Source organism: Trachemys scripta, chromosome 3, assembly GCF_013100865.1.
Source record: "Trachemys scripta elegans isolate TJP31775 chromosome 3, CAS_Tse_1.0, whole genome shotgun sequence".
Classification (NCBI taxonomy): domain Eukaryota; kingdom Metazoa; phylum Chordata; order Testudines; family Emydidae; genus Trachemys; species Trachemys scripta.
This window is the reverse complement of record NC_048300.1, coordinates 75215420-75242877: the sequence shown is the minus strand read 5'-3', so window position 1 is coordinate 75242877 and position 27458 is coordinate 75215420. Positions and strand designations below refer to the sequence as shown.

At 41.4% G+C, this 27458-nt stretch overlaps 1 protein-coding gene across 1 annotated transcript in view; it reads left to right on the top strand.

Annotated features, from left to right (window-relative positions):
* The first annotated feature begins 11310 nt into the window (after nucleotides 1-11310).
* The window catches only part of SLC35F3 (solute carrier family 35 member F3), a 277895-nt gene continuing 261747 nt past the window's right edge, over nucleotides 11311-27458 (top strand). Inside the window, exons 1-2 of the mRNA XM_034765091.1 lie at nucleotides 11311-11652; nucleotides 12231-12460. Of these exons, the coding sequence (XP_034620982.1) occupies nucleotides 11600-11652; nucleotides 12231-12460 (283 nt within the window). The 5' untranslated portion in view covers nucleotides 11311-11599. The remainder of the gene's footprint in view (nucleotides 11653-12230; nucleotides 12461-27458) is intronic.

The following is a 27458-nucleotide window of genomic DNA, read 5'->3' as shown; positions in this document are numbered from 1 at the left end:
ATTAAAATGAGTTTGCTGCTCAGCATTTTGCATCTTTGGCACCTCCTCTACTTCCCTTTGGGGCTCTTCCTAGAAGAGAAGGAAGAAACTGAAGACAGGGAGGCAAACTGAATGTCTGGTAGGGGAGGCAGCAGAGGGTGTCTCAGCAATCGATCCTGAGAGCCAAAAAACCTGACCGTCAGCAGGGAGGCCAGGGAGCCAGAGGAAGGGCTAGCAAGCCCTAGTGCAGGGGAATGTCATGGACAGGAAGTAGACTGGGAGGTGGGGAGGTTCCACTCCCAGACAAGGGTGCTGTTTGTAACTGGAGCATTTTACTTCTGTTTTGCCATAATCCAAAACCAAAGACAGTTTGCACGAGCCCGCTGCTGGAGGGCCTTTCAGGGAGCACTGGCCTCTTCCAACCACAGGCTGATCATCAGAGCTGGGTCCCTTCTGTGATCTCTTCAGAACAGTTCCAAGCCTTAAAGGGACAGGGCACAGGAAAACATAGTCCTGGCTTTCCATCCAGTTCTTACACGAACAAGTTATGTTTACATTAAAATACTCTAATATACATATTCTGACTTATGAGTCTTACACAGGAGAGCAGTAGGGAAAATGTGAGGGGTCAAAGATTGAGGGGAAATGAAATAAATGAATATTGGAGCTAGTTGTTATTCAGGAGGAGGGGCAGGAGATTGGGCAGGACAGGGAGGGAGCTGGAAGAGGGCAGAAGAGGGATAGGGGAGTGGGCTAGAAAAGGAGATGCATTGTTTTGCATGTGTCCTGGCTGAGTGGAATGGAAATGGTGTTTATGTTTTTTATCTGTTTGCTTATTGATTTATTTTAGGAAGTTTTAACAGATTTACAAATATTGCTGTGTAAATATCAGAGATAAAAAAAACAGATAATCATTGCAACAGTGATGTTTGCTTAGAGAAACTTTATACAATAATATTATCAGATCTCTCTATCTCATAGGAAGCCCGCATTCTGCCAACAAAGCCTCTTTATGGTACTCAGGATGTTGTTTCTGGTAACCTCCCCAGACTGAGTGAAGCTTCTGATTACACTGTGATCAAACCAGACAAGTCTATTAAATGTTAGCATTTTTTTAAAAACAGACAAGTGTGCTATGCATTGTGGGGATGTCAGAACAGTAGGTGAGCTGAATACATATGCTACAACTGGCCTCAGCAAAATGGGATGAATTAGAGATGTCAGTCACTGCTTGCATAAGCAGATGGGACTTCACTGAGGTCAACTGAGTTGTTTCTGCTTACACCAGCTGTGAATTTGGCCCCTAGTGTCAGCTCAGAATTTCAACCTGAACTTTATAGTTCCATACTTTTGTTGTCATAATAAGTCAGTTGGATAGATATATTTTATGGAAATATTAAGTTTTTTATATAATGTAACCCTTTTGCCCCTCTGAGTTGGCAGCAACAAGGGCCGGGTTCAGTATCTAGGGGTTCCGTTTCAATAACGCAATGCAAAACCGGCTCGAGCCCCCACCCAGTGACCTGGGATAATTACATACCACTCCCCAGGCGCCTCTAGGAGGCAATACTTCCCCTCTCACAAGCACGGAGTCTGAGTGTAGCAAAAGCCTTTTAATAAAGGAGGGAAACAATGCGGCATTATGTTGGGGAAACACCACAAACAAGATTCATAACACAAACCATGAGCAAAAGACCCACCTCCAAGTAAGTTTGGCAGTGTCCTTTTCCCCTCAGGGTCTTAAGTCCAATCACCCCAAAGTCCAACAACCCCAAAGTCTCTGTCCCTGGTCAGTGCCGCCCCAGAGTTCAAAAGTTTATCTGCAGAGTTTTACCCCCCCAGCCTGGGCGGAAATGGGAGGTGGGGCCACATGGGATGTTAAGAGACCCCTTATGTGGTCCGAGGCCGACTGCCCCACCTCTCCGTGGAGTTCTGCTGCAGCCTTTACCATGAATGGCTCCTCTCTACCAGCCGCGCCACGCTGCTCCACTCCTCCAGCCGTCCCCACAAACTGCTCTGCTCCCCGTTCCATGGGCCACTCCAACCGTCCCACAAACTGCTCAGCTCTGCCAGCCGCTCCACTCCACCAGCCATCCAATGAACCGCTCCAGCTACCCCTGCAAATGGCTCCACTCCGCTCTGCTCGCTGTTCCATGGGCCGCTCCAACCGTCCCACAAACTGCTCGGCTCTGCCAGCTGCTTAACAAACAATATATCTTCAGGCTCCCGCACTGGTAACACAGCACTCAGCGATCTCAGCTCAGCAATTTTAGGGATTTCAGCTTGTAGTAGGGGAGCCCCAGTGCTGGGGCACCATTGGCCCAAAGTGAATTCAGTTCAGCAACTTCTAGCTAGACTCCTAATGAAAGCAAACTTAGCTCTACTATTTAACAGTGAAGAGAGGGGGTAGTGCAATTGGTGTTCCAGGCCCTCAAAAGGAGCCCATTTCATCAGGTACACATACCTGTCCCCAACCTCTCTCCATTCACTGGGTTTTGTAACCCATGCCCCTTGTCTAGCGAGTGCTACTTAGTTACTGGTGAGTCCCTCTGTCATATAACAGTTCCACTGGCCTTGATTCACAGAATCAGGATAACACCACTTTATTCTTCCTGCCCCAATAACAGAGAAACTGGGGATCCCACATCAGCCAAAGTAACCACTTTCAGTTGTTGTTGTCCCAGGCTAGGCGGGTGGGTGTGCCTATGCAAACAAGATCAGCCCCTGAAGTTCTTTTCCACCCTCGCCATAATTCACCACCAGATGTCAGGGTACAGCTTATACATCATTTGAAATGAAAACATGTTGACAGGATAGACTAGAAGAGCTCCAGTTATGTAATATGTTATGTTATTGATGCCAAATATTTCACATGTAAAACAGCCTGTCAGTCTCTGATACCCTTACTCACATTGACTAGCACCTTAATCACCAAGTGGTTCTCATTGATTTCAATGGAACCACTTAGGGGTTTGTATGACTCAGCATGAGGAAGGATGTCAGAAACTGGCCCCAAGTTTGTTTATATGGCAAAACTGTGAAATTTAGCTATATAGCATCTTCACACATCCTTACAGTATTGTCACCCTGTGTGTTGTATTTTCCTGAGTGACACTGTGAGCTCCTTGGGATAGGAACCTTTTCACTTAATGGTTTCTGTACACCTGCAGTGCTCAGTTAAACAATACAGATAGCTATGAAACACAAGTATTGCCTATTTAAAAGACTCAGTTACAAGGAGATTTAAAAGACTCAGTTACAAGGAGATTCATTTAAGACGAACTAGCTTTTTTCCCACCACATTTCAGCGCTTTTATGAACCTGATGAGGGAGACCAGGTTAGATGGTTTGATGCAATAATTTTTAGGGTTATAATTGTTTTAATGTATTGTGATATAACATTAGTACCCTTACTGTGGTCATATGTACAAAATGTGTTATGTTAGTCATGCACAATTCTACTTACCCTCTCCCTTAAGGTATTATTTTTTGATGGGTATAAACTCCAGTCCTAGGGAAATCTTTCTCAAACTAGTGCTGGTGAAAGTGAAAATAATCTTTGTCTACAACAAGGAATTAGGTTGTCAGTAACACAGCCAATAGGACATGTTAGTACTCTGCCTGTTCAGATCTGACTGCCTAAGGAACTATCACTTGAGCGTATAGCTCCCTGATTACTAGAAACATCTGTAGATGCTGGCCCAGATCCACAAAGGGACTTAGATATTGCATTCTCAGGGCTGGTTTACACTGGGAACTTACATTGGCATAGCTATGTCACTCAGGGGTGTGAAAAATCCACACCCCCGAGCGGCATATTTAAACTGATCTAACCCCCAGTGTACAGTGCTAAGTTGATGGAAGAATTCTTCAATCGACCTACCTACCACCTATCAGGGAGGTGGATTACCTGTGCCAAACCTCTCCCATCGGCATAGGTAATGTCTATACTGAAGTGCTACACTGGTGCAGCTGTACCACTGTAGCATTTCAACTGTAGACAAGTTCTCAGCGTTGCAACATGTAACTTGCAGATGCCTTGAAAATCACTGGAATCCACAAGCCCTTTGTTAAGCACCTTGGCTCGCTATAGAATGAATGAAGAGAGATAGGTGGCTGAGAATGAGATCCACAAAAGTAAGTACACTTTGCAGGGAGCTGCCTAAGCTAGCTAATCAGAGATGCTAAGGAGAGGAGTGTGTCCTAAGGCCTGCTCCTCTCAGGATGTTAGGTACTTAAGTCTAGGCTGCAGGGAGGCACCAAACTGTCTAGCCCAGTCTTATTTAATTATCTATACAAAGTGCACCAGTGTCAACAAGAGAGACAGAGACACTCTCATCAGAATATCTTATAGTCCAAGCTGTCCTGCAGTGGCTCAAGAGAATGAGCACCAACCTCAGGGCAGACTGTTAGGAAACAGGGCAAAACCCTCAAATTGGTTAAGAGTTCCATACATAGATTTCACCAACCAATTACCACGCATAAACTCTTCGGGCAGTATAACAGCCTGAACACAGAGTCACAGACAGTCCCCCCTGGATACTTGGATCCGTCTTACCACCCAGGTGAGCCTACCTTTGTGATAGATGGTCCCTTACACCATGAATTACACCAATATTCAGGTGACTTCCAGCCCCAAAGAACCAGTCGCTTACCCCAGGTAAATTGCACCTTAGATCTCACATCAAAGACAACACTTGTAGTCAATCCTATAATAAACTATATACAGATTTATTAATAAGAAAAGAAATGAGAGTTGTTTACAAGGTTAAAGGGGGTAAACATACATGCATACAAATGAGTTCTAATCTTAAATTAAAAAAGATAATAGACACTTCTATAATAAGCAAACTCTATATGTCATGTAGGCTAATCCAGGCTAAGCACTGGGGATCTTTTGCTTATGCCTAGTAATCTTTGCCCCCCCCCACCCTCAGAGTCCAAGCAGCATAAAGCTACAGTTCCTCCTTGTTAGGGGTTTTTATTCCCTTCTCCTACTTCTACTTTGAGCTTCAAACTCAGCCTATGGGAGAAATTCACTTGCAAGATTCATGTTTGGGAAGGGGATGGGGGGAGAAGGGGGAGTTGGTGGAAAGTAAACAGCAAAGTCTTTTGTCCTCTTTGATGTTCCAGTCTAGTCTGTCTGGTGTCTGGGTCCTCCTTGTCAGTCAGAACATAACACCTTCCATTGGAGACCAGCATTTCACACTAATTAATGTCTCTCTCTCCTATCTGGTGATTTACACTGTTACAAAGGCTTACAATGCAAATACTCAAATATTACCTTACAATACAGGATTCACTTCTGGGTCTAATTCTGTTTAATATCTTCATCAGTGATTTAGATAATGGCATAGAGAGTACACTTATAAAGTTTGCAGATGATACCAAGCTGGGAGGGGTTGCAAGTTCTTTGGAGGATAGGATTAAAATTCAAAATGATTTGGACAAACTGGAGAAATGGTTTGAAGTAAATAGGATAAAATTCAATAAGGACAAATGCAAAGTACTCCACTTAGGAAGGAACAATCAGTTGCACACATACAAAATGGGAGATGACTGCGTAGGAACGAGTACAGCGGAAAGGGATCATAGTGAATCACAAGCTAAACAAGTCAACAGCGTAGTATTTGCAAAAAAAAAAAAAAAAAAAAGCAATCATCATTCTGGGATGTATTAGCACGAGTGTTGTAAGCAAGACATGAGAAGTATTTCTTCAGCTCTACTCCATGCTGATTGGGCCTCAAATGGAGTATTGTGTCCAGCTCTGGGCACCACATTTCAGGAAAGATGTGGACAAATTGGAGAAAGTCCAGAGAAGAGCAACAAAAATTATTAAAGTTCTAGAAAACATGACCTATGAGGGAAGATTGAAGAAAATTGGGTTTGTTTAATCTGGAGAAGAGAAGACTGAGATGTGGCATGATAACAGTTTTCAAGTACATAAAAGATTGTTACAAGGAGGAGGGAGAAAAATTTTTTCCTTAACCTCTGAGGATAGAACAAGAAGCAATGGGTTTAAATTGCAGCAAGGGTGGTTTAGGTTGAACATTAAGAAAAACTTCCTGTCAGGGTGGTTAAGCACTGGAATAAATTGCCTAGGGAAGTTGTGTAATCTTCATCACTGGACATTTTTAAGAGCAGGTTAGACAAACATCTGTCAGGGATGGTCTAGATCGGGGTAGGCAACCTATGACACGCGTGCTGAAGGCGGCACGCAAGCTGATTTTCAGTAGCACTCACACTGTCCGGATCCTGGCCACTGGTCCGGGGAGCTCGCATTTTAATTTAATTTTAAATAAAGCTTCTTAAACATTTTAAAAACCTTATTTACTTTACATACAACAATAGTTTAGTTATATATTATAGACTTATAGAAAGAGACCTTCTAAAAACATTAAAATGTATTACCGACACGCGACACCTTAAATCAGAGTGAATAAATGAAGACTCTGCACACCACTTCTAAAAGGTTGCAAACCCCTGGTCTAGATAATACTTAGTCTTGCCATGAATGCAGGGGACTGGACTAGATGACCTCTCGAGGTCTTTTCCAGTCCTATGATTCTATGAATGTGAGATATAATAATCTCAGTTATAACATCTGAATACTTGTGGGTTGCTGCATGCATTAAACACGAAACATATTCTTAGAATTTGAATACCTATTTTAACAATACACTGACACACAGGTAAGCCAGACTGATTTCAGCTCTGTATTTGTCAGTATTCAATTATGGCATGGGGACCTTGGCATGAGCTGGCACCTCGTCTGCCAGCATCACATATGCATTAGGGCACTCATCTGAGAGGGAGGAAATTCCTGTGCAAATCCTTTCTCCTCATTAGGTGTGGGGAAGGGGGAAAGAGGGGAAATTGATCTGCAGTGTGCCACATCCCAGATGAGTGCTCTAACCACTTGACTAGAGGTTATTAGGGAGGCCCTCTTCTCCCTCACCATCTTCTGTGCAGCTAGGCATGCTTTGAGCATACTTAGTGGACTGGACACCATAGGTGAGATAGATGGGGCAATGCCTATCTCCACCTGGTATGAGGATCCCGCTGGGGCTTAGACATGAGATAGGCATCTAGGGGCCTACCGAGGCAGCAGTGCGCATGCCTAGAGGTTGTCACTCATGCACCAAGAGGATTTTTACAGCAAAAATGTAGGCACTATGTGAGTTTAGGTACCTACAGATTTATGTGGCAGTTGAGCAGAGGTTTTGTGGATTACAGTAGCGCCTAAGTCCCTTTGTAGATCTGGACTACTGAACAGAATAGCCTGTGCTCTGTTATAGCAAGTATTAACTATTCCTTTGTGCTAAGACATTTTGTGAATACAGCTGCTTTTCATAATATGGTAAAGCCCCACTATACGCAGCGTTTGGGGTTATTTATATTCTGCTATTGAAATGTCACACTGTTGTGAGACATTCTGCAAAGAGATGTTTACACAGGTGTAAGCTCTCTCATTGATTACTGCAGCAAAACTCTGGTGCCACGACAGCCCCACCAGATGGCCTAATTAACATGCCAGCTGACACACTGTGCCAAATCTTGCTTGAGATGCTCATGTCAATTAAATAAACCAGATTTTGCCTACTGTCTCTTAAAGTAGCATGTTCTATAATACTATATTGTGAGTTTCTCTGCCTTACTATTGTATTGTATAATTGTTGCTTGTTGTGGGATAGTGTTATTAATATTGCAACATCTCTTAAATGTTGAAAAATCATGAGATTTTTTTTAAATAACTGTTTTTGGTCCTCTTTATTTGCCTTATAGGGTGCAAGGAGGGTCACATTTTCATGCTTTCACCTGCAACCATGAGGGCAACAAACATACTTCTTTTTTAATGAAAGCTAAAATTCTCTTGTATTCACATGAATCCAGCAGCTGGGGCTTTAAGAAAAACATCAGTTATTGTGAGACTCACAATAAAATCATGAGTTGGCAATTCTGATGTTTCCTTTTACTGTAGTTTTGACATTTTAACTTTACTTACATCTGCATAGCCCCTTTAACTGCACCCCCTTGTACACTTGACCAAAGGAAAAAGAAAGTTCATCTTTCTATGAATGATTGTTGTAACGGGTTGTAAGTACTATCACCCAGAGGATACAGTGTCACATGTTGATGTGTGCTGCCTATAGTGTTACACTCATAGTTTCATTTACACTAGTTTCTTGCTGTAGTATGCAAAAGAAGAGAGCAGGAAAATAATCCCCTATCAGCAGGTCTGAGTGCGAGGAATGGTTCTGGTTTCTCTCTAAATTGACATGTAGACACTGTGGCCCCATCTCCTTTGTACCACTCTGGTGGCACAGAGGATGGAAAGTTGTCCTAAATAGGGCAGATAGGCAAAATCCCAGTGAAGTAGATGGCTTTAATGCCCCCCACTTCTGGTGTTAAACTAGGTCTCATGTTGAGTGCAACTTGGCTGGAACCAGGGAACTGAACCCACATTACATTATTTTTAATATACATTGCTCCGTTTCTGTAGAGTGTAAAACTCTCAGACATTTCAGGGTACTACAGACATGAAAATTCCTTCATGGTGAATTCCCACCCTCACCTTCCACACATAGCCCGGCACCTAAACTCTGTGCAGGGAACTATTCTGGGTTTGGGAGAGAAGTAAACCCAACCCAACTCTATTTATAGCTATTGTTCCACATGCTACTCTGGACTAGGGGATGAGATCCCTGGACGCAATTTACATGAAGCCAATGATCTATGTACTTACAGATTCAGTGGGCATCTTCTTGACACTGTCCCAGCCATCCTTAAATTCATCTTGCACTGTGGTTTATGTTTACCTTGCAAGGAGCTCAGCTTTGTTGCACACAGGGCTGAGTTTTCCTGCACAGCTCCTACCCATCTCTGTATAACAGGACCACAATTCTGCTGTATTGGGGGGTTTCACCCTGAGTTCCCAAGGGACAGTTGTTTTCACTTTAGCATACTGCTATTCAAAATAATGATTGTGTATGCAATAAATAAAATATTTTCAATACATGTATTCAGTACAATACACAGTTCAGATATTTAGTTTAGCTTTTGTCTGATAGTTTTTTTTTGTTTTTATTTTAGATAAAGCGACAATGATTCTTTAACACTATGCAGGGCAAGTGGTTTTATTTAACTGATGTCTATTAACTTTGCAATTAAATGCCTAGGTGCTCTAAAATACATCAAATTGAAGAGGAAAGGGAGAAAGATTTCCCCCCCGGTCCTTCTACTAAGCTTCTTCTATCAAAAAAAAAAAAAAAGAAAAAAAGAAAAAAGGCCATGCTTCCAGATATGTAAGTCTTTGTATATGTTCCTACTTTCAGATGGTCAAATGTTCTCATAATAAATAATGCTTGCAGATTTTAATCCAATTTTTCATTGTGTATATGTACACAATGAAACAATATATAGGCATTAAGGCAATCTAAGACAATCATTCCCTATACTACTATAGGTCTTGATTCAGCAAGATACTTAACCACATGCCTAATTTCAGCACATGAGCAGTCAGTGGGGTTATTCACATGCTTAGACACCTTGCTGCATTGGTAATAGTCCTAATAAAAGATCCAGACTTACAGTCTTTTTTCAGGCAAAGTCATTAGGAAGTCAATAGGAGTTTTTCTTGACTAAGGGCTGCAGGACTGGGCCCAAAGTCTTTGCAGTGTTAACACAGAAGTTTAGGTAGGATTTTCAAAATGTACCCAACACTGGGCTAACTTTGCTCTCATTGACATCAGTGGGAGCAGAGTTAGACCAATGCTGAGTGTTTCTGAAAATCCCACCTATAATTTTTGGTTACATGATATATTAAGGTTCTATTTATGCTGGGTTAATGAGTGCTTAAAATATTTTAACCAATGGTTAATCAATTGTTATAAAGTCAAACATCTCAAGAGGCTGGCTACAAGTGTGGCTTATAACTACCTACTGATGTGTTCATAACCATCTATAAAATATGTCTGTAACATGCTTAAAACATATACTAATCATTTACTAACCCTTTATAAATCTTTGTAAATGGAACCTTAACATAAAGTGTTACTGTTCCTTTTTCTTTCAATAATGCTGTTGTCTTTCTTTGTTCCAGTAGTCTCAATGCTCTGAAAATGTATTTATTTGTATAGCACTAGCAACTAGAGGTCCCAGCTCCACTGCACTATGCACTGTTCAAACACACAACAAAAAGCCATTCCCTACCCCAAATAGTTTGTGTTCTTGTGATTCATAGAATCATAGAATATCAGAGTTGGAAGGGACCTCAAGAGGTCATCTAGTCCAACCCCCTGCTCAAAGCAGGACCAATTCCCAGCTAAATCATCCCAGCCAGGGCTTTGTCAAGCCGGGCCTTAAAAACCTCCAAGGAAGGAGACTCCACCACCTCCCTAGGTAACGCATTCCAGTGTTTCACCACCCTCCTAGTGAAATAAATCATGACTCTAGAAACCTGGAGATCCGGACTCAAATCTCAACTCTGCTGCAGACCAGCTGTGTCACCATGGGCAATGATCTTAAATTCTCAGACCCAAAACGAGCCTAATTGAAACCAATGGGCGTTAGGCGACTACATACCAGGATCTGAGCCTCTCTTCCTCCATTTCTACAAAGGCAAAACGTGGATAATTCTTACCTACCTCACAAGAGTGGTTGGGTTTAATCATGATTGTTGTTGGGAAAGTGCTTTGAGATCCCTGAATGGAAGGTGCTGGAGAAGTGCCAAGTGTCATTACAACCAATCTGTGATTTTTAGGAAACTCTGAAAATCCACTATCCAGGGTTTAGTTACCTTCCGAGCTCCTAACGTCCGCCAGGCTGAAGCCCAGGGTAAATCTCCACAAAGCCCCTAAGCTTGACGGCGTCTCTGGGGGCCACAAAGCAGCCCCTCCTACAGTGCCGAGTGCAACTTCGGCCGGGACTAGCCCAGCGGGCGGAACCAGCCTTGGCCACTGGGGTCGGTGCCGGATCACGTTGCAAGGCGGCTGATTTGGAGGCGCGTTGGGAACAGGGCACCTCTGAACCTGCCCCACTGGGCTTTTGACGTCACCGTTGCATTTGCCCAGCGCCAGGGTTCAGCGGGGCCCCTCCCCCCGCAGCTGAGCTCTGGACACCCGTCAACGCTAAGCAGCCGGCTCGGCTCGGCTCGGCTCGCCTCCCAGCCCCTGTCCTGTCCCGCGCGCCCGCCCTCGCAGCAGCGGCGCTGCCGGGCCCCCCTATCAGAAGCGAGCGGGACGGGCACCGGCGGCGGAGGAGGGAAAGTCGGGAACGGGGCTGCGGGGCTCCCCCTGCCGGCGGAGCGCGGGAGAGCAGAGCCCAGGGAGGTGGGAGCGGGCGAGGAGCCCTTCCCTCCACCCACTGCCACACGCTCCGCGGCAGCAGCCAGCACCTGGCCTCCGCTAGGGACAGGAGACGCACCTGCGGCAGCAGCAGCAATCTGGGCACTTCACTCCCCGCTTCTCGAGCGGCCGGTGCAAGCCCTGGCAGCCCCTCTGCAGCGCCTGCGAACCCGGCACCTGCCCCTTCTTCTTCTCTGTCCGATCGGCCGGTGACAGCCCCCGGCTGCACCTTTTCCTGAAGTCTGGGAGCCCCCACTCCACCCCTGCTCTTCCCTATGGGGATCCGAGAGTTTCCCAACAGTACGGCGAGGGGCAAGACCATCACAATGTGAGTATCCCCCCCCGGGGCGGCGCGGGCAGGGCGCTCCCTTGTTTTGCACCGGGAAGGGGAACAGGTACCTGCAGCGGCAGGAGGCGCCCACGCTGGAGTTCCCTGGGGGTCGGGGGGGAGGAGATCTGTGGGTCAATCCCAATGAGGGGGGGGTCCCAGTCTTGTGGGAGGGCAACACGCGAAGTTCCCGGGACTCCTGCCATCATCTCCCTGGGAGGCCGGGAGCCAAACGCCGCAGGCTGCGCACCTGGGCAAGGGAGTTCTTCTTGGGGTGCTTTAGACAATGCTAAACTTGCTCTGGAGCCCTATGGTTTGCGGGGGTTCAGCTATTTGTAGGGTCCGCGTTCAGCATCTTTGCCCCTTTCTCAATAGGCAACGCGCGGGGGTACCGGAGAGGCTGGCAGAGGGGCGCTTTCCCTTCGCACGGGCAGTGCCTTGCCCGTCCTGGCCCCTGTACACTTATTGGGGAGTGAAAGGGGAGCTCCCGTCTCTTCCTTCGCCAGGTCAGCGCTGGGCACCTCCCAGCATCTCAGCTGTTACCGGGCTGTGTTCATGTCCCTTTCCTGCCTTTCCAGTGGCATGAGGAGATCTCCAGATGTCAGTCCCAGGAGGCTGTCAGACATCAGCCCGCAGCTCCGGCAGCTCAAATACCTGGTGGTGGATGAGGCGATCAAAGAGGATTTGAAATGGTCCCGATCCGTGGAAGATCTCACCAGTGCTTCCGTGGGGCTCACGTCCATCGAGGAAAGGATTCTGCGGATTACCGGGTATTATGGCTATCAGCCCTGGGCTGCCAGCTACAAAAGTAAGTCCCTTGTTTATCCCTTCTCTTCTCACCAGCGGTAGCAACACTTTTCCCCTCCCCCCTCAATTTTGTCTGCTGCTGCAGCAGCAGCCTCTTCTCAAGCTGCCTGCAGGGTGTGGGGCAGAGCTTGCATTGCACTCTGGATTTAACCCGGTGTCCCCTTTTCTGTGGCAGCCCCTCACATTGCTACTTCAATGTCCCGGCAGTTTGGAGTGATGGAAATTAACTGCCTAATTTTATTTACTATCCTCTTTTTTCCTAAACTGGATCATATCATCTTTGTCAGTTTTGTAGTTTCCTCTAAAATATTCCCTTTCCCTCAGTTGGAAGGTTTAACTATGTTTACTTTATGAACTGCTGCTTTGCCTGTTGACATTTGTGTCTGATGAGATTGATAGCTAATTCAGTGCTGAATAGTGGAAAAAGTTGCCCACACTCTGTGACTGTGTTTGATGTGGCACTAGGTGGTGGCATTGTGATCAATTCAATACAGATTAGTGTGAGATTTAATCATTTGAACTTTCTCCTTATTAGGAAAAATGCTGGTGATTATTGAAAACATGTTAGCTTTTGTAATGGAGGCAAAGGGATTTCAGTTTAGTGCTGGAACTCAAGACAAATGTGAATGGTACAAACAGTTACTATGACATAACATTGTTAAGTAAATCATTACATGTAGGTTAAAGTTTGCATCTTTTACACTGAAAATATTTTATCACTTTATTAAAATGTCTAAGTTGAAAGATTTAAAGAAATGCTTTCATTCTCTGCTAAAGGATTTAGCACATGTGGTATTCATTTTTTTGTGTAAAATCAGGCTCTGAGTGATTTGGTGTTAATCATATTAAATTCAGTATTAAAAACATTGCTCTCTGTCTTGCTGATGCCATAAGTGAAGTATAATGATCAGCTTATTTGTGACAATTGCTTCGGTGCACTGGGGCTTTTTAAACCTGTATTAGTTTTTGAAAGTAATACATTATTCAATATCCTCTCCCTACTATCTTGAAGGATCATTGTGTTTTTACAGGAATTAAACTTTTCCCTGAATTAAAATATCTTTACCCTTTCCAACACAGCCTCCTGTTTGCATGTTCAGAAACTTTGGTGAGAAACTTATCATAGTATATGGGGTGTAAAGCTGGGTTTCTCTTTATAAGCTTGTGATGATATCTTGAAAAGCTTTAATAAACATGTTGAAAATATTCATACTTCTATAACATGTATTTGTATAACTTGTGTAACATCGGTCTTCCATTGTTCATCATTACCAAAGGTGACTGAATGTAGTAACAGTTTTTAAGAATTCATTTGCTCTTGTGTGGAAGTCATAATACTGTTTGTGTCATGATAATACTGTTCATAACATCACAGTTTTCTGTTGTAAAAATATTATTCTACTAGAGGATCATGTTTTTTGGTGGAAAACTGGTTTTGACAAAAGAAAACTTTGTTATAATTATTAATTGTATGCATTTCTAATGCATTCACCCTTGGATTATCTGATTGCCAATGCACTTAACAATAAAGGGGAAAGATTCAAAAAACCATGTTATACTGTATTTTTCTGTTTTTCATGAGCCATCAGCAACTCATTAAAACATTATTGCAGGATATTAGAATATGAATTAGCAGATAAGGTCATGATAGATTTTGCGTAAAACCAGTTTATTGTATTTTTTCTATGGTTATTACTATTCTAAGAGTCTGATTTTGGTGCCCTTACTCACAGGGAGTTGTACCTTTCTTCAAGAGTAATCCCACAGACTCATTGGGACCATTCATCTATGCAAAGTTATTGGATCCTGTGATCAGACCATGTATGAGTGGCAGCTTCTGAGTTGGATATTAATGTTCCTATCTGACACCATGACTAATAGTTCAATTGAATTCATGGTGAGTTATTGCAGATGATCCTTCTAAAATAGTAAAAGTCATTTTCATCTGCTCAATTATAATCTATTGTTGAGATTTATAACTCCACCGTAAAAATTAATTATGAGCCAAAACTTGGCCATTAAGGTGTGTTCTCTATAGCAATTTAAAAAAATAACAAATGACATCTTAGAATTATAATGGTGGGAAATAAATATACAACTTTTCTGAGGATTTTTTAAAAAAAATTATCTCAGAATAATTTTACCTATGATGTGAACCCATTTCAAAAACTAAAAAGATAACAACAACCATATTTTATAAACTGTGTTGATAGAAATGTAGAAAAGATTATTTACATCTCTAGCTAGTGTTATTTGGCATGTCTCCAATGGAGCTACTTTGATTTACATCAGCAGGGGATGTGGCTGAATGCATGTAAGTTAGATAAATCAGCAAAAGTAGAAGGCTGGGTTTATATCAACACCCTGAAAACGTTTTTAAAAACTCCTTTATTTTGACTCATGGACCTGGTGATGAGATAAGGAACCTTTTACATTTTAAGTGGCCAGGTTTAATCAGACTAGGTCAGTGGTTCTCAAACTTTTGTATTGGTGACCCCTTTCACACAGCAAGCCTCTGAGTGCGATCTCCCCCCTTATAAATTAAAAAACACTTATTTATATATATTTAACACCATTATAAATGCTGAAGGCAAAGTAGGGTTTGGGGTGGAGGCTGACAGTTCACCACCCCCATGTAATAACCTTAGAACCCCTGAGGGGCCCTGACCCCCAGGACTAGGTACTGTGAACAAAAATAATTTACAATAAATTTAAATTGTAAACTCTTTGGGTAGGAATCTTGTCTTCTAATTATATATGTCTGTAAAAAGTCTAGATACTGTTTGCACCATATAAATAATAATGAGGATAATGAATTGAGTGTGGGTGCTCTCTAGGAAACTAGTTGGTGATCTAGTTCTTAGCTTATGAACGTATAATCAGATTTCATTTCCCCTCACCCTCTTTTAAGCCACCTCCACCGCCAGTGACATTTTAGTTACTGAAAGTCTAGCATCTAGTGAGCAATTTCTCATATTATTTAGACTCCTATAGATTATCTAATTTATTGAGACTTTCAGAAGTCCTTTGACAGGGTCCCTCACAAGCGGCTAGTAAAGAAACTAAGGAGTCATGAGGTTAGAGGCAAAGTATTGTCATGAATCAAAAATTGTCTAGGAGACTGGCTTTTGCCATAATGAAAATTGACCTAATCAAGCTAGATGAAGAGGAAAACTCATGGTAAATTAAAGTTAATGTTATAAAGGTGAAGCAATGTACCCTGGAGAAGGGGGGACATTTAAATTACTGATACACCTTACAAAGTTATATGCTAACAGTAACCATATCAATTAAAGAAAGGGACCTGAATGTCACTGTAGACTGTTCAATGAAGACTTCTGCTTAAAAAAAGTGCAGCTGCTGTCAAAAAAGCAAACGAGTTTAGGGTGCATAAGGAGCGAGATGGAATAATTCAAAGAACAATACAGAGACAGTGTTCTCTATTAGGATACTGATCCCTGTTAATCAAAAATTAAGAAATTATTTCAATTATTTGCTGTCATAGCACCATTGTAATAATTGTGTTTAGTTCTGGTGATTACCATTTTTGAGTAGACTCTGAATAGACATTTTTATCTTGTGTCTTTCATTTCAGGGAAAGAAAAGGACTAAATTCTCATCTACGGAATGGTCATTGATTTTTAACAAACAAATCAATTGCTTTACAAATTTCTTCATGCAGCTTTAATTAAATCTAATATCTTCTGTAGTGTGCTATTTATGTATGTGGAGATTCTGGGCAGAACTGTGGCCCATAAGAGAGGCTGTGCAGACTGCTGTAACTTGAGCAGGTCCTCAGGGCTGTCTCTTTATGCTGGTGACTGTAGACCAGCCCAGAATGGAAAGAGCACAAAGGTGATTTGAAACTACTTTAGCCGCCACCCCCATCCCATGCTGCTGGCTGCAAGTTTTGTATACATCTCTTGGAGGCACACCACAGAATCTCATCCTAAATTCTGTTTTGTTGGAGGTCTTTGCATATGTTTGGAAGGCCTGAATGGTGATGTGATAGGAGGCTAAAACCTGAGTTGCAGCTCTTCTAAATTCATATTGCATGGAGAAGAAATGCAGAATCCAAGCCTTAGGTGCTTAACAAAATAATTAGTCAGGTCAATTCATGATTACATTAGTTCTTTTCAAATCATCATCTTCCTGTAGCTGAGGCAGGAGCACAGAATAAAAGAAATAAATATGTTGTTTCAAATATTACAATGTATTTAGGAATGTACTTTTTGATATCTGCAGTTACACCTCTTCCCCGATATAACGCGACCTGATATAACACGAATTCTAATATAACGCGGTAAAGCAGTGCTCGGGGGAGGGGTGAAGCTGCGTACTCCGGCAGATCAAAGCATGTTCGATATAAGGCGGTTTCACCTATAACTCGGTACGTTTTTTTGGCTCCCGAGGACAGCGTTATATCGAGGTAGGGGTGTACTTTAGTTCTGCATTTTCTGAAATTTTTAGAAACATAGTTCAACTACATTATTCTAAATGTGTATAAACTTATTTGCCAGATTGGGAAGGGTGTACATTCTGGTGATTACTGAATTTCTATAGGCAACAGTGCTTCTCTAAATAGATATAAAAATGGGGCATAAAGCATGGTAACATGAAATAATATATATTTTCTACACAAAACTGCTTATAACAGAACTAGGATTTGAATTTTGTATGACGGCAACACTTCTTAACCCTCTGTGTTATGTGTACCAGAAATTAAATTTCAATGGAAATAATTCTAGCAAATAATGTAGGGATTTTGTACTTACTCCTGGAAATCTCTGGATGTGGAGAGGACTTTACATAATATTTTCTAGAAGAAGCTTTGATATTGCTTTATAATTACTCTTGTGTACCAGACAGTTTTTGTTCTTTTCTGCATTTCAGATTCTTTTACATCATCATTTAACACTTTACAAGAAAATGTAATATGCTTTCTCTATATAAGAGAAATGCAGCAGAAATGCAATCTCTAAACAATGTAAAGTCAGGGTTTTATGACTCACTAAGCACTTTTCCTCTCTTGATGAAATTATTGCACAAGGGAAAATGGAAGCCCCCCTTGCCACCTTCATTCCTTTAATAGAGCTTTCTGGCTCAAAAAGTTGTTAAAATATTCTTTTCTATCACACCCTCATACAAAGGACAATATTGCAAATAAATATAGGAGTGGAAAAGTCCTGGCTCCCCTGAAATCCATGGGAGTTTTGGCCTTAACTTCAGTAGAACCAGGATTTCACCCTCCAGGTTTAGGTCTTTGAATTTGCCTGCTATGCACGCTCATTCTCAGTGCTATGCACTGAGCACCTGTTCCTAAGGCAACTGCATCCAATTACACCTACCCATACATTTTTTTAAAAGATCCTGAACCCTATTGAAGAACTCTATTTAAAATGTAGAATAATTTACTACTTTTAACAGATGCGCAATTTTAATTTTCTTTCATCCTGCACTTGCTATTTAATTACTACTACTACATATTTTGTCCTGAGATGGGTGAGGAGCATCTACAACAAAGGGAAAGAGGAATATTTCTCCTTCCCTCTCCCCAGGAAGCTAAATACACTGGGCTCTGTATATAAGTGGGAGGGGGGAGAAATATGTATACTCATATGTACATATGCTCTCTCTCTTCTCACTCATTAACTCTTTCTCTCTAATCTGAGACCATGAATGAAATCTGCTAATTGACACATCCAAGATAACAATCAATAATACATTGAAAAATACATTGCTCAAAACATAGCACCTCCTCAAGTGTATACAGCATTGTATTTTAAATGGAGGAAACAAGCTACATTAATAGGTGAACCAAAGCATTAAACATTAAAGACATTAATGATAAACAGGCTTGACCTTTTCACAGTCTATTGTGGGGTAGGGTGGTATAAAAGATGGAATTCTTTGCAGATAGAAACATAGATGAGGATGGTGGGTGGTGGGGGAGCATTAAAATGTTCTGGAAGAAATTCAGAATGGCACTAAAGGGAAGACAAAGTTTAAATATGATTTTATGTAACTTGTTAGATTTAAGAAAACCAAAATCCATCTACCACAAAAAAGTATAAATAATACACAGGATGTGTCTTAGAGGAATGCCTAATTCAAGTTTAAAGTCTGTCTAGTGAAGACTAGTTGGCTTCAGATTAATGCATTAACCTCTGACCTTTCCGATTTTATTTTAAAGTCACAATCTTGCAGTCTTTACTCAAGTGAAATTCTCATTGAAGTTGATGGGAGTTTTTCTTGAACAAAGGTTAAAGGACTGAGCCTCCAATGTATTTAGATCCTAAATGAAAATGAGTTTTCTGGTCTAATCATAGTCCTTAATGGATTACTGACCACCACACAGTTTGCTAGGGAAGCATTCACAAACCTTCACACATGCCCAAGAATGGAGTAGATGTTGTGTGTCAGGAGTGTGGTGAGTTGGCAGCATTGTGAAGAGAATCCTGTACAGTGCCTGCTTGTACTATGTTTGGTTTCATTTGGAGCTTTTTACTGTTTTCATAAGCACGAGGTACTAGTATAAGGCCAGATTCTTGCCCCCCTGTTCCTTGTGGCTTTGTGCCCCTCAGGCAGTGCGAAGTGGCAGGAATCTGATCCCAGCTGGCCACTTGAGAATTCCCCTAGTTGTGCTCAGCTAACATAAACTAGGGTAGCCAGCTCCCTTGTCAGCTCCCTGGTGCAGAGGAATGGAACATTGTGTGCTTGTGCTCCTGCAATCCTTAACGGGCCTGTGGTCCATTAGGGACCATAACTATCCGATGTAAGTTATGGGAGCCTAGTGGCCACTTTCACTCATGCTGGGCTGAAGCAGCTTGAGAGCCAGGGAACTATAACTGACTCCCTGACTGGCCCCATCCCCACCTTCTCTGAACGGGTCTTGGGGCAGGAGAGAGTTGGCGCCATGTTTAGATTTGGGGGAAGAGGATGATATTTGGCTGTATGGCATTAACCAAAATCACTTACATTATTAATAGCCAGAATTTTGCCTTTATATCAAACCGTGCACATACTGACTTCTATGGGAATTATGTGAGTGTGAGGTTAGCATAAAGCAGGGGTGGCCAAACTATGGCTAGTGAGCAGCATACAGCTCTTTTAAAGTGCTGCTCACAGAACTCCCCTACACACTCCATCTACCAGATGCGGGGGAGGAGCTTGGGGCTTCTGCCCTGTGGCAGAGTGGTGGGCTAGGGGCTTCAGCTGGAGCAGGGCTGAAGCCCCAAGGCCCCCCTCTCTGCAGGAAAGAAGCCCCAGCTCCACCACCCCGCCACAGGGCAGAAGCCCTGCTCCAGCTGGTCGCCTCAGCTCTTGAACTTCTGAAGATTGTTGTATGTGGCTTGGAGGGTCTGTAAGTTTGGCCACTCCGGGTATAAATCAAAAAGGGCTGGGAAGCATAGCACAATAGGAGGAATTTAGCCTGAGGAACTTATCCCAGACCTTGAATGGATGTAGGAGGCCTTTTTAAGTTATATGTATCTCCCCAGGACAGGACACAAGAGCTCCTCCAACTGAATTGCTATGCACAGTGTGGTAACTGGGAGGTACGAAATGACATTGGATTCCATGATAGCTTCTTTCACTTCACATCTGTCTTTCTTAAACAGTGCAAGGTTGAACCAGTTGTGCTGCCAACCAGTTATTCTCAGTAGATTTCACTGTAACACTCCACTGGCAGCCAAGTTTAAAAGAAAAAAAAAGAACTACATAGGATTGAATTTAATGGGGATCTAGGGTATTTCTCTGACAATAACCAACATTGGAACTTCAGTCTTTTTTCTGCTTTTTTTTATAGACATAATAATTCTACCGTCTCATTAGAAAGATTTTAATAGGTAACTTCTTTATGGGAGAAATTTAGAACCTTAATTAGGACATTTCTTTTTACCTGCTATTGATTTAAATATTTTTTCCTATAACTTTGTATTCATAAATTATTGGGATTAACAAGTGAGCACAGTTTAAACTTTATATTGTTTTCACTTCCTACTTTTTATCATTTTCATTGTTTCTGTTGTAGTCATAAAACAATGGGGATACTCTTCAGTGTCCAAAGTAATACCTGTAAATTCTCCGGGCTGTGAATCCTAGGTGATATTTCCCTAGTGCATGATGTATCTGCTTTATGTTTTAAAGGAGTTTGACTAAATTTATCCTTGATGTAACATAATTTTGTTCACTGGAGTTATGCCACTGAGGAGTTTAGAATACAGAGTTACAAAGGAAATACTTCTATATTTAAAAGAATATTTTCAGCACATACATCGCAATCATACAAAAATGCATGTTAGCAACTTTACTCATAGACTGTTGGTGTGCATAAAGTTATTCAAATGTGTAAGTTTGAAGCTTTTTATTATATTTATTGTCCTGACATAGTCTGCCTTTAACAAGTGTTAATATGACATTTTTGCTGAAGATTCAAAAATAATATTCTCCACTAACTCAAAATGCCATTAAATTTGGCATAATAGTTATCTATATCTAGATGATTATGACTAAGTATCACTATTATACTGTCCATTGACAGTTCATTTGTATATGAAGAAAAATATTTTTCTATGCAAATGGAAGTGTTTCCATTCAGTTTCATAAATACATGGATTCCCTGGGTTGTTAGGTCATTTTAGCTATGCAGTTTCCTATAACATTGGTTGATTTTATTTGTGCTTCCATTAAAGTTTCTATTTACTTTTTCCATCTGTTTCTTTTCTAGAATCATAATATAATCCAAAACATTGCACCGAGGTTAAACAGCCAAATTAGTTTGTATCTAAAGAAAAGATATCTATAGTTTTGTGGTTGTTCCTGAGGGTTTTTGCTGGGATTTTTTGCTGTTTATCTTATGCAAGTTTTACTAATTTTGAGGTAAAAAAATTGTTTGGTTTATTTTTCTCAAATCAACCAAATATCCATTTTGATTGGTAATCATTTTTTTGTGCTGTGAATTGAACATTGCAGCAAGACATTCACTGTTTGATACTTTCCTTGTCAGAAGTCCCTTTCCTTAAGGATAAAACATATTTCAAACTAAGTGCATTGTTTGTGCTGTTATTGATTTTAGTGGGATTTCTTGTGAAGGAAAGTACTACTCAACCTGAGCAAGGTTAACAGATTCAGGCCCATAATGAATAGTCTATAGAAGGCCAAATAAGACACATGATGGACCAAATGTTAGAGCTGGAGGGAAACAGAGAGGCTTTGAGTTTTCTAATACCTAAGGGAAAATGGTTAGGAAAAAATTATTTAAGGTTAGTAGGATAACCTGGATCTCAAATATAATTGTCCAAAAAAAAAATGGTTCTCCAATCTCTCTGTGACCAAAATAAGGAGGACAGGTTTTTATCTTTCTTTATTTTTAATTTATGTTTCACGTCGCCATCAGTCATGGAACTGTCATCATAAAACAAATATTAGCCACCCCTTTTGTTGAAGTGATCCTACAGGACAGTGAACATGATACCATCTTACTGAGAGAAAGAACTCCTCAGGCCCAGCTACTGGGGAATGTGGCAGGGGGTAAACTGGGCTAGTACAAAGCTATGATATTGCTTTCTGTCCCACTCTCCTGCTCAGATCTTGGGCTGCTCATTTCCATCTGGGAGCAGAAGAGCAGCAGAAGGGTATGTGATGAAGGGCAATAACAAGGTGAGATGATGGGTTGACCTGAGCAGCAGGGGTGGGAGCTGAATGCTGTCACCGCTTCTCACCGTCTGAAAACACAAGCTCAGAACAGATGGAAATCCTCTGCATTTTTGTTTTTTTTTTTAATGTGTCACTTCCCTTCCCTAAGGACAAGTCTCTTACCTGAACTGACAAGCACTGAAAGCTCCTGGGTACCTTGACTGACTGGCACATCCAACCTGAGGCAAAAAATGAAACTTGGCCTTCCACCACAGTTGCTCTGTAAATATTACTGAATTAACCCTGGACGGACCTCTGAAAGTGGACTAGGGCCAAAGGAAGGATTTGGCGATGTGTTGGATAAACCGACTTTGCAGTTTGCTGGCAAGTGTGAGGAAACTGAGTCAGGATGCCAGTTTTCATTTTTATACTGTACTTAGATCAAACACACCCATCAGTCAGTGCATCAAACACTAAGCGCAAATCAGCAGCAGGCTGGCAGTCTGGACCTAATTAAACTTCCTTTCCTCACCTAGTTTTCAGGTTGTCCCAGGTGATTGGGCAGTAGGATTTTTCCTACCCTGTTTGTATTAATTGTCTTGCTGGTGGAGTGTGTCCTTCAGCTATGGTGTTGGGATCTTTGATAGCTTTCACTTTTCTCTTTTAGGTACTGTGTCAGCTTCTTGGCTTGGACCTGTGTTTGGTCCCTAGTTCCTCTTCCTCATTCTTCTGCGCCAGTCTCTCCCTCTCTTTCCCCTCCTTTGTCTAACACTCCTTTACTCTTCATCTCTCAGCTGCCAATACATTTTTTTCCTTCTTGTATTCGGATTTTGCATGTATCACTGTGGTACCCTCTCTCCTTTGGCAGCCAGCTGCACTGCACAGTTATAGTAGTAGAAGGCAATACACAGGAAGAGGAACTGTGTGTGTCCATACAGGGTAGCGAACATATAGCCAGCAGAGGCAGCACAGAGGGGTGGGAATAAACAGCCAGCAGCCCACAATGACAGGTGAAGTGGGTGTTATATCCCCTCTCTTCTAAGACTGCGAATCCTGAGCATAAAGCCATAGAGGGTAAAGTAGAAAATCCTTACATCATTCTCTGTTGCAAAGCATAGAAAAACCAAGAGAGGTAACCTTCTTTCTCTTTAGCCTTTTTAGGTATATCACTTTTAAAAAGGGATCAAGGAAAGAACAGGGAAGCATAGCTCATGCAGATAGTTTATTCAAGTCCATCCCAGTGCAATAGTATGAATTGCCAGCTGAACCAAGCCTTACAGGACTGCGTGAATAATCACTGTAACCCACTGGTCACTGTGGGCTAGGTGTCCCCCTCTGCATGTGATCTACAGAGGACCAGCTACAGAGGACCTTGTCTGTTACGAGGACCAGCTACAGAATCTGGCTTCTTAGTTCAAGCAGTAGACACTCATTCTTTTAGCTCTGGCGGTCCCTGGCTCAGTACCCAGTGTTGGCCAAGATAGTGTTCATCACATAAGCTTAGCATGTATTAATTTAGAATGAAAAAAACTCCATTGAATACAAAAAATAATTTGCATAGTGCCAGTCTGGAGACTGGAAGTAAATGGTTAAAAATCAGACAGATGAAAAACGGTGTCTGAGAAGGATCAGTGTCTTACTAGACACAGATGGCCTACAGGAAAGAATGCTGAGCAAGTTGTGGAGCTTTTTTGAGGAAACACAATGAGGAGGCCTAGCTGATCCCCAAAAAGGCTACTCCAAAAGCATAGGAAGAAATGAGGGATTTGTGGCTTATGCAAATTAGCCTGAGGTGTAAATTAATGAGACTAGGGTTGAAAATGATAAATAGGCATTGTTTCTCAATGGCAACAAGGTAGAAGTCCTGATTTATTTTTATTATTTATTACAAGTTCTAGACAAGCTCTAGGAACTAACACAAAAAATTACAAAATGCAAACAAAAACATAGACTTAGAACAAAAGACTGTATTGTGCAGTAAATGCAGTTGTCTATATAACATTTAAGAATAAAACATAAATCATAGAAGTGTAGGGCTGGAAGAGAGTCAAGAGCTCATCTAGTCCAGCCACTGATGCAGGATTAAATATACCTAGACTATCTCTGACTGGTGTTTGTCCAACGTGTTCTTAAAATCCTCCAGTGAGGGGGATTCCACAATCTTCCTTGGAAACCTATTCCAGAATTTAACAATCTTTATAGTTACAAAGTTTTCCCCTAATATCTAACCTAGATCTCTCTTGCTGCAGGTTAAGCCCATTACTTCTTGTCCTACGTTCAGTGGACATGGAGAACAATTAATCACTGTTCTCCTTATAATAGCCCTTAACATATTTGAAGATTATCAGCTCCCCCTTTGGTCTTCTTTTCTCAAAACAAAACATGCTAAGTTTTTTTAATCTTTCCTCACAGGTCAGGATTTTTAAACCTTTTATCATTTTTGTTGCTCTCCTCTGGACTCTGCCCAATTTGTCCACATTTGTCTTAAAGAGTGACACTCAGAACTGAACAGCTGAGATCTCTCACCAGTGCTGAGTGGAGCAGGACAATTACCTCCCATGTCTTTTCTTACAAAAGTCCTGTTAATACACCCAGATTATTAGCTTTTCTTACAACTGCATTCATGTTGTTGGCTTATATTTAATTTGTGATCCACTATAACACCTGGTCCTTTTCAGCAGTACTACAGATGATCCAGTTATTCAATGTTTTATATTTGTACGTTTTGATTTTTCCTTCCTAAGTGTAGTACGTTTTACTACCAGTTCTCCAATTTGTCAAGGTCATTTTGAATTCTAATCCTGCCTTCCAAAGTGCTTGCAACCCCTCCCATCTTGGTGTCATCTGCAGATTTTATGAGCATATTCTCTGCTCCATTATCCAAGTCACTAATGAAAACGTTGAAAAGTACCAGACCCACGGCAGTTCCCTGAACCTCACTAGCTATAAATCCTCCCTGTTGGACAGTGAACTATTGATAATTACTCTTTGAGTATGGTCTTTCAACCAGTTGTGCCCCCAGTTTACAGTAATTTCATCTAAATGACATTTCCCTAGTTGGCTTATGAAAATATCATAGTGGACTGTGTCAGAAGACTTACTAAAATCAAAATAGATCATGTTTACTGCTTCCCGCCCCCCAATTCACTAGGCTGTTAACACTGTCAAAGAGGGAAATTAGGTTGGTTTGAAATGATTCATTCTTGACAAATCCATGTTGCCAATTCCTTATCACTCTCTTATTCGCTATGTGCTTACAAATTGATTGTTTAATAATTTGTTCCAGCATTTTTCCGAGATTGAAGTTAGGCTGACTAGTCTATAACTCGCTGGCTCCTCTTTGTTCACCTATTTAAAGATAGATACTATGTTTTCCCTTCTCCAGTCCTGTAGGACATCACCTGTCCTCTATGACTTCTCAGAGGTAATCACAAACTCTTCCAAGATTCATTCAGATAGTTTCTTAAATACTCTAGGGTGAATTTTGTCAGGCCCTGATGACTTGAATACACCTAACTTATCTGTGTATTCTTTAAACTATTCTTTCCCTATTCTGGCTTGTGTTCCTTCCCCATTTTTGTTAATATTAACTTGATTAAGCATCTGGTCCCAATTCACTAAAAAAGGTTAAGACTAAAGCAAAACTGGCATTAAATCCTCAGCCTTCTTGGTGTGAACTCTTATTATTTCTCCTCCAATGCTTAGTAGTAGGCCTTTGCCTTTGTTTTTCTCCTAATGTATTTAAAGGACCTTTTCTTATTGCCTTTTATGTCCCTTGCTAGGTGTAACTCAATTTATGCCGTAGCCTTTCTGATTTTGTCCCATATGCTCGTGGTATACTTTTGTACTCATCCTTAGTAATTTGTCCATGTTTACTCTTTTTGTAGGATTCCTTTTTGATTTTTAGGTCATTAAAGAGCTCCTGAGGGAACCATGTTGGTCTCTTATTATTCTTCCTATCTTTCCTTTGCATCAGGGTAGTTTGCAGTTGTGCCTTTAATGTTGTCTCTGAGAAACTGCCAGCTCTCAACTCCTTTTTTCCTAGATTTTCTTGTGATGGGACCTTAGATACCAGTTCTCTGAGTTTGTTAGTCTGCTTTTTTGAAGTCCATTGTCCTTATTCTGCTGTTTTCACACCTTCCTTTCCTTAGAAACATGAAATCTATCATTTCATGATCACTTTCACCCAAATTGCCTTCATTCTTCAGATTCACAGCCAGTTCTTCCCTGTTAGTCAGAATCCAGTCTAAAATGGCAGTGTTCCTGGTTACTTCCCTACCATCTAAAACAAGAAGTTGTCCCCAACACATTCCAAGAGCTTATTGGACGTTTTGTGTTTTTGTGTATTAATTTTTCCAATAGATATCTGGGTAATTGAAGTTCTTCATTACTACCAAGTTTTGTGTTTTGTATGTTTTGTGTATTTTGTTGTTTGTTTTAGAAATGCCGTATCCACCACCACCTCCTGATTTGGTGATCTATAGTAGACCCCTACCATGACATCGTCTCTTCACCCAGAGACTTTCAATTGGCCTGTGTCTCCCCTCCTTCTGGACTTCAGAACAAGTGTATACATTTTTATGTATATAGCCACACTTCCTTTCTTTTTATCCTGTCTCTCCTTCCTAAACAAGCTATACCCCCCTATACCTATATTCTAGTTGTGAGATTTATCCACCAAATCTCAGTGATGCCAATTAAGTGATGATTTAGCTTAGTTCCAGTTCTTTCTGTTTATTCCCCATACTCTTTGAATTTGTGTATAGACATCTAAGATGTTGAGCAGATTCCCCCACAGTTTTCCCTCTTCTTGCTCCTATGACCCTACTGTAATGTTTCCACCCCCACCCCCAAAATCTAGCCTTCAGTTAAGATCACCTTTTTTTTTTATACTTAGTGGTGGGCTTTTGTCACCTGCCCCCTTTGAACACCATATTCCACCACCCCATATTTTCCTCAGGGAAAATATCCTGCAATCAGCCCAAGCCCCTTTATATTAGGGGGCTTTTTGGTTGTGTGCCTCCATATTGTGCTATAATACACTCATGTATGATCTTTTAGATAGCCAGTTAGAAAAAAGTATCTAGGAATTGTACATTACAGACAGATAAAATATGGGGACTTAAAAACCTCAGTTCAGTGTCTGGTGAAGTTAGTAAGGGACATAGTTCTCTGGAAGTGTCCACGAGAAATAAAAGACAAAACAGAAGAGAGCATTAGGTATGTCTAAGAAAATGTTCGGGGTGTTATAGAGGGAACATTGGACACAATGGGCCAAATTCATCCTTGATACAAATGTAGTGAAGACAAGGAGCTTGGGTACATGAGGGTATCTTTAGGTGGAAGAGAAGTTATGCAGTAGC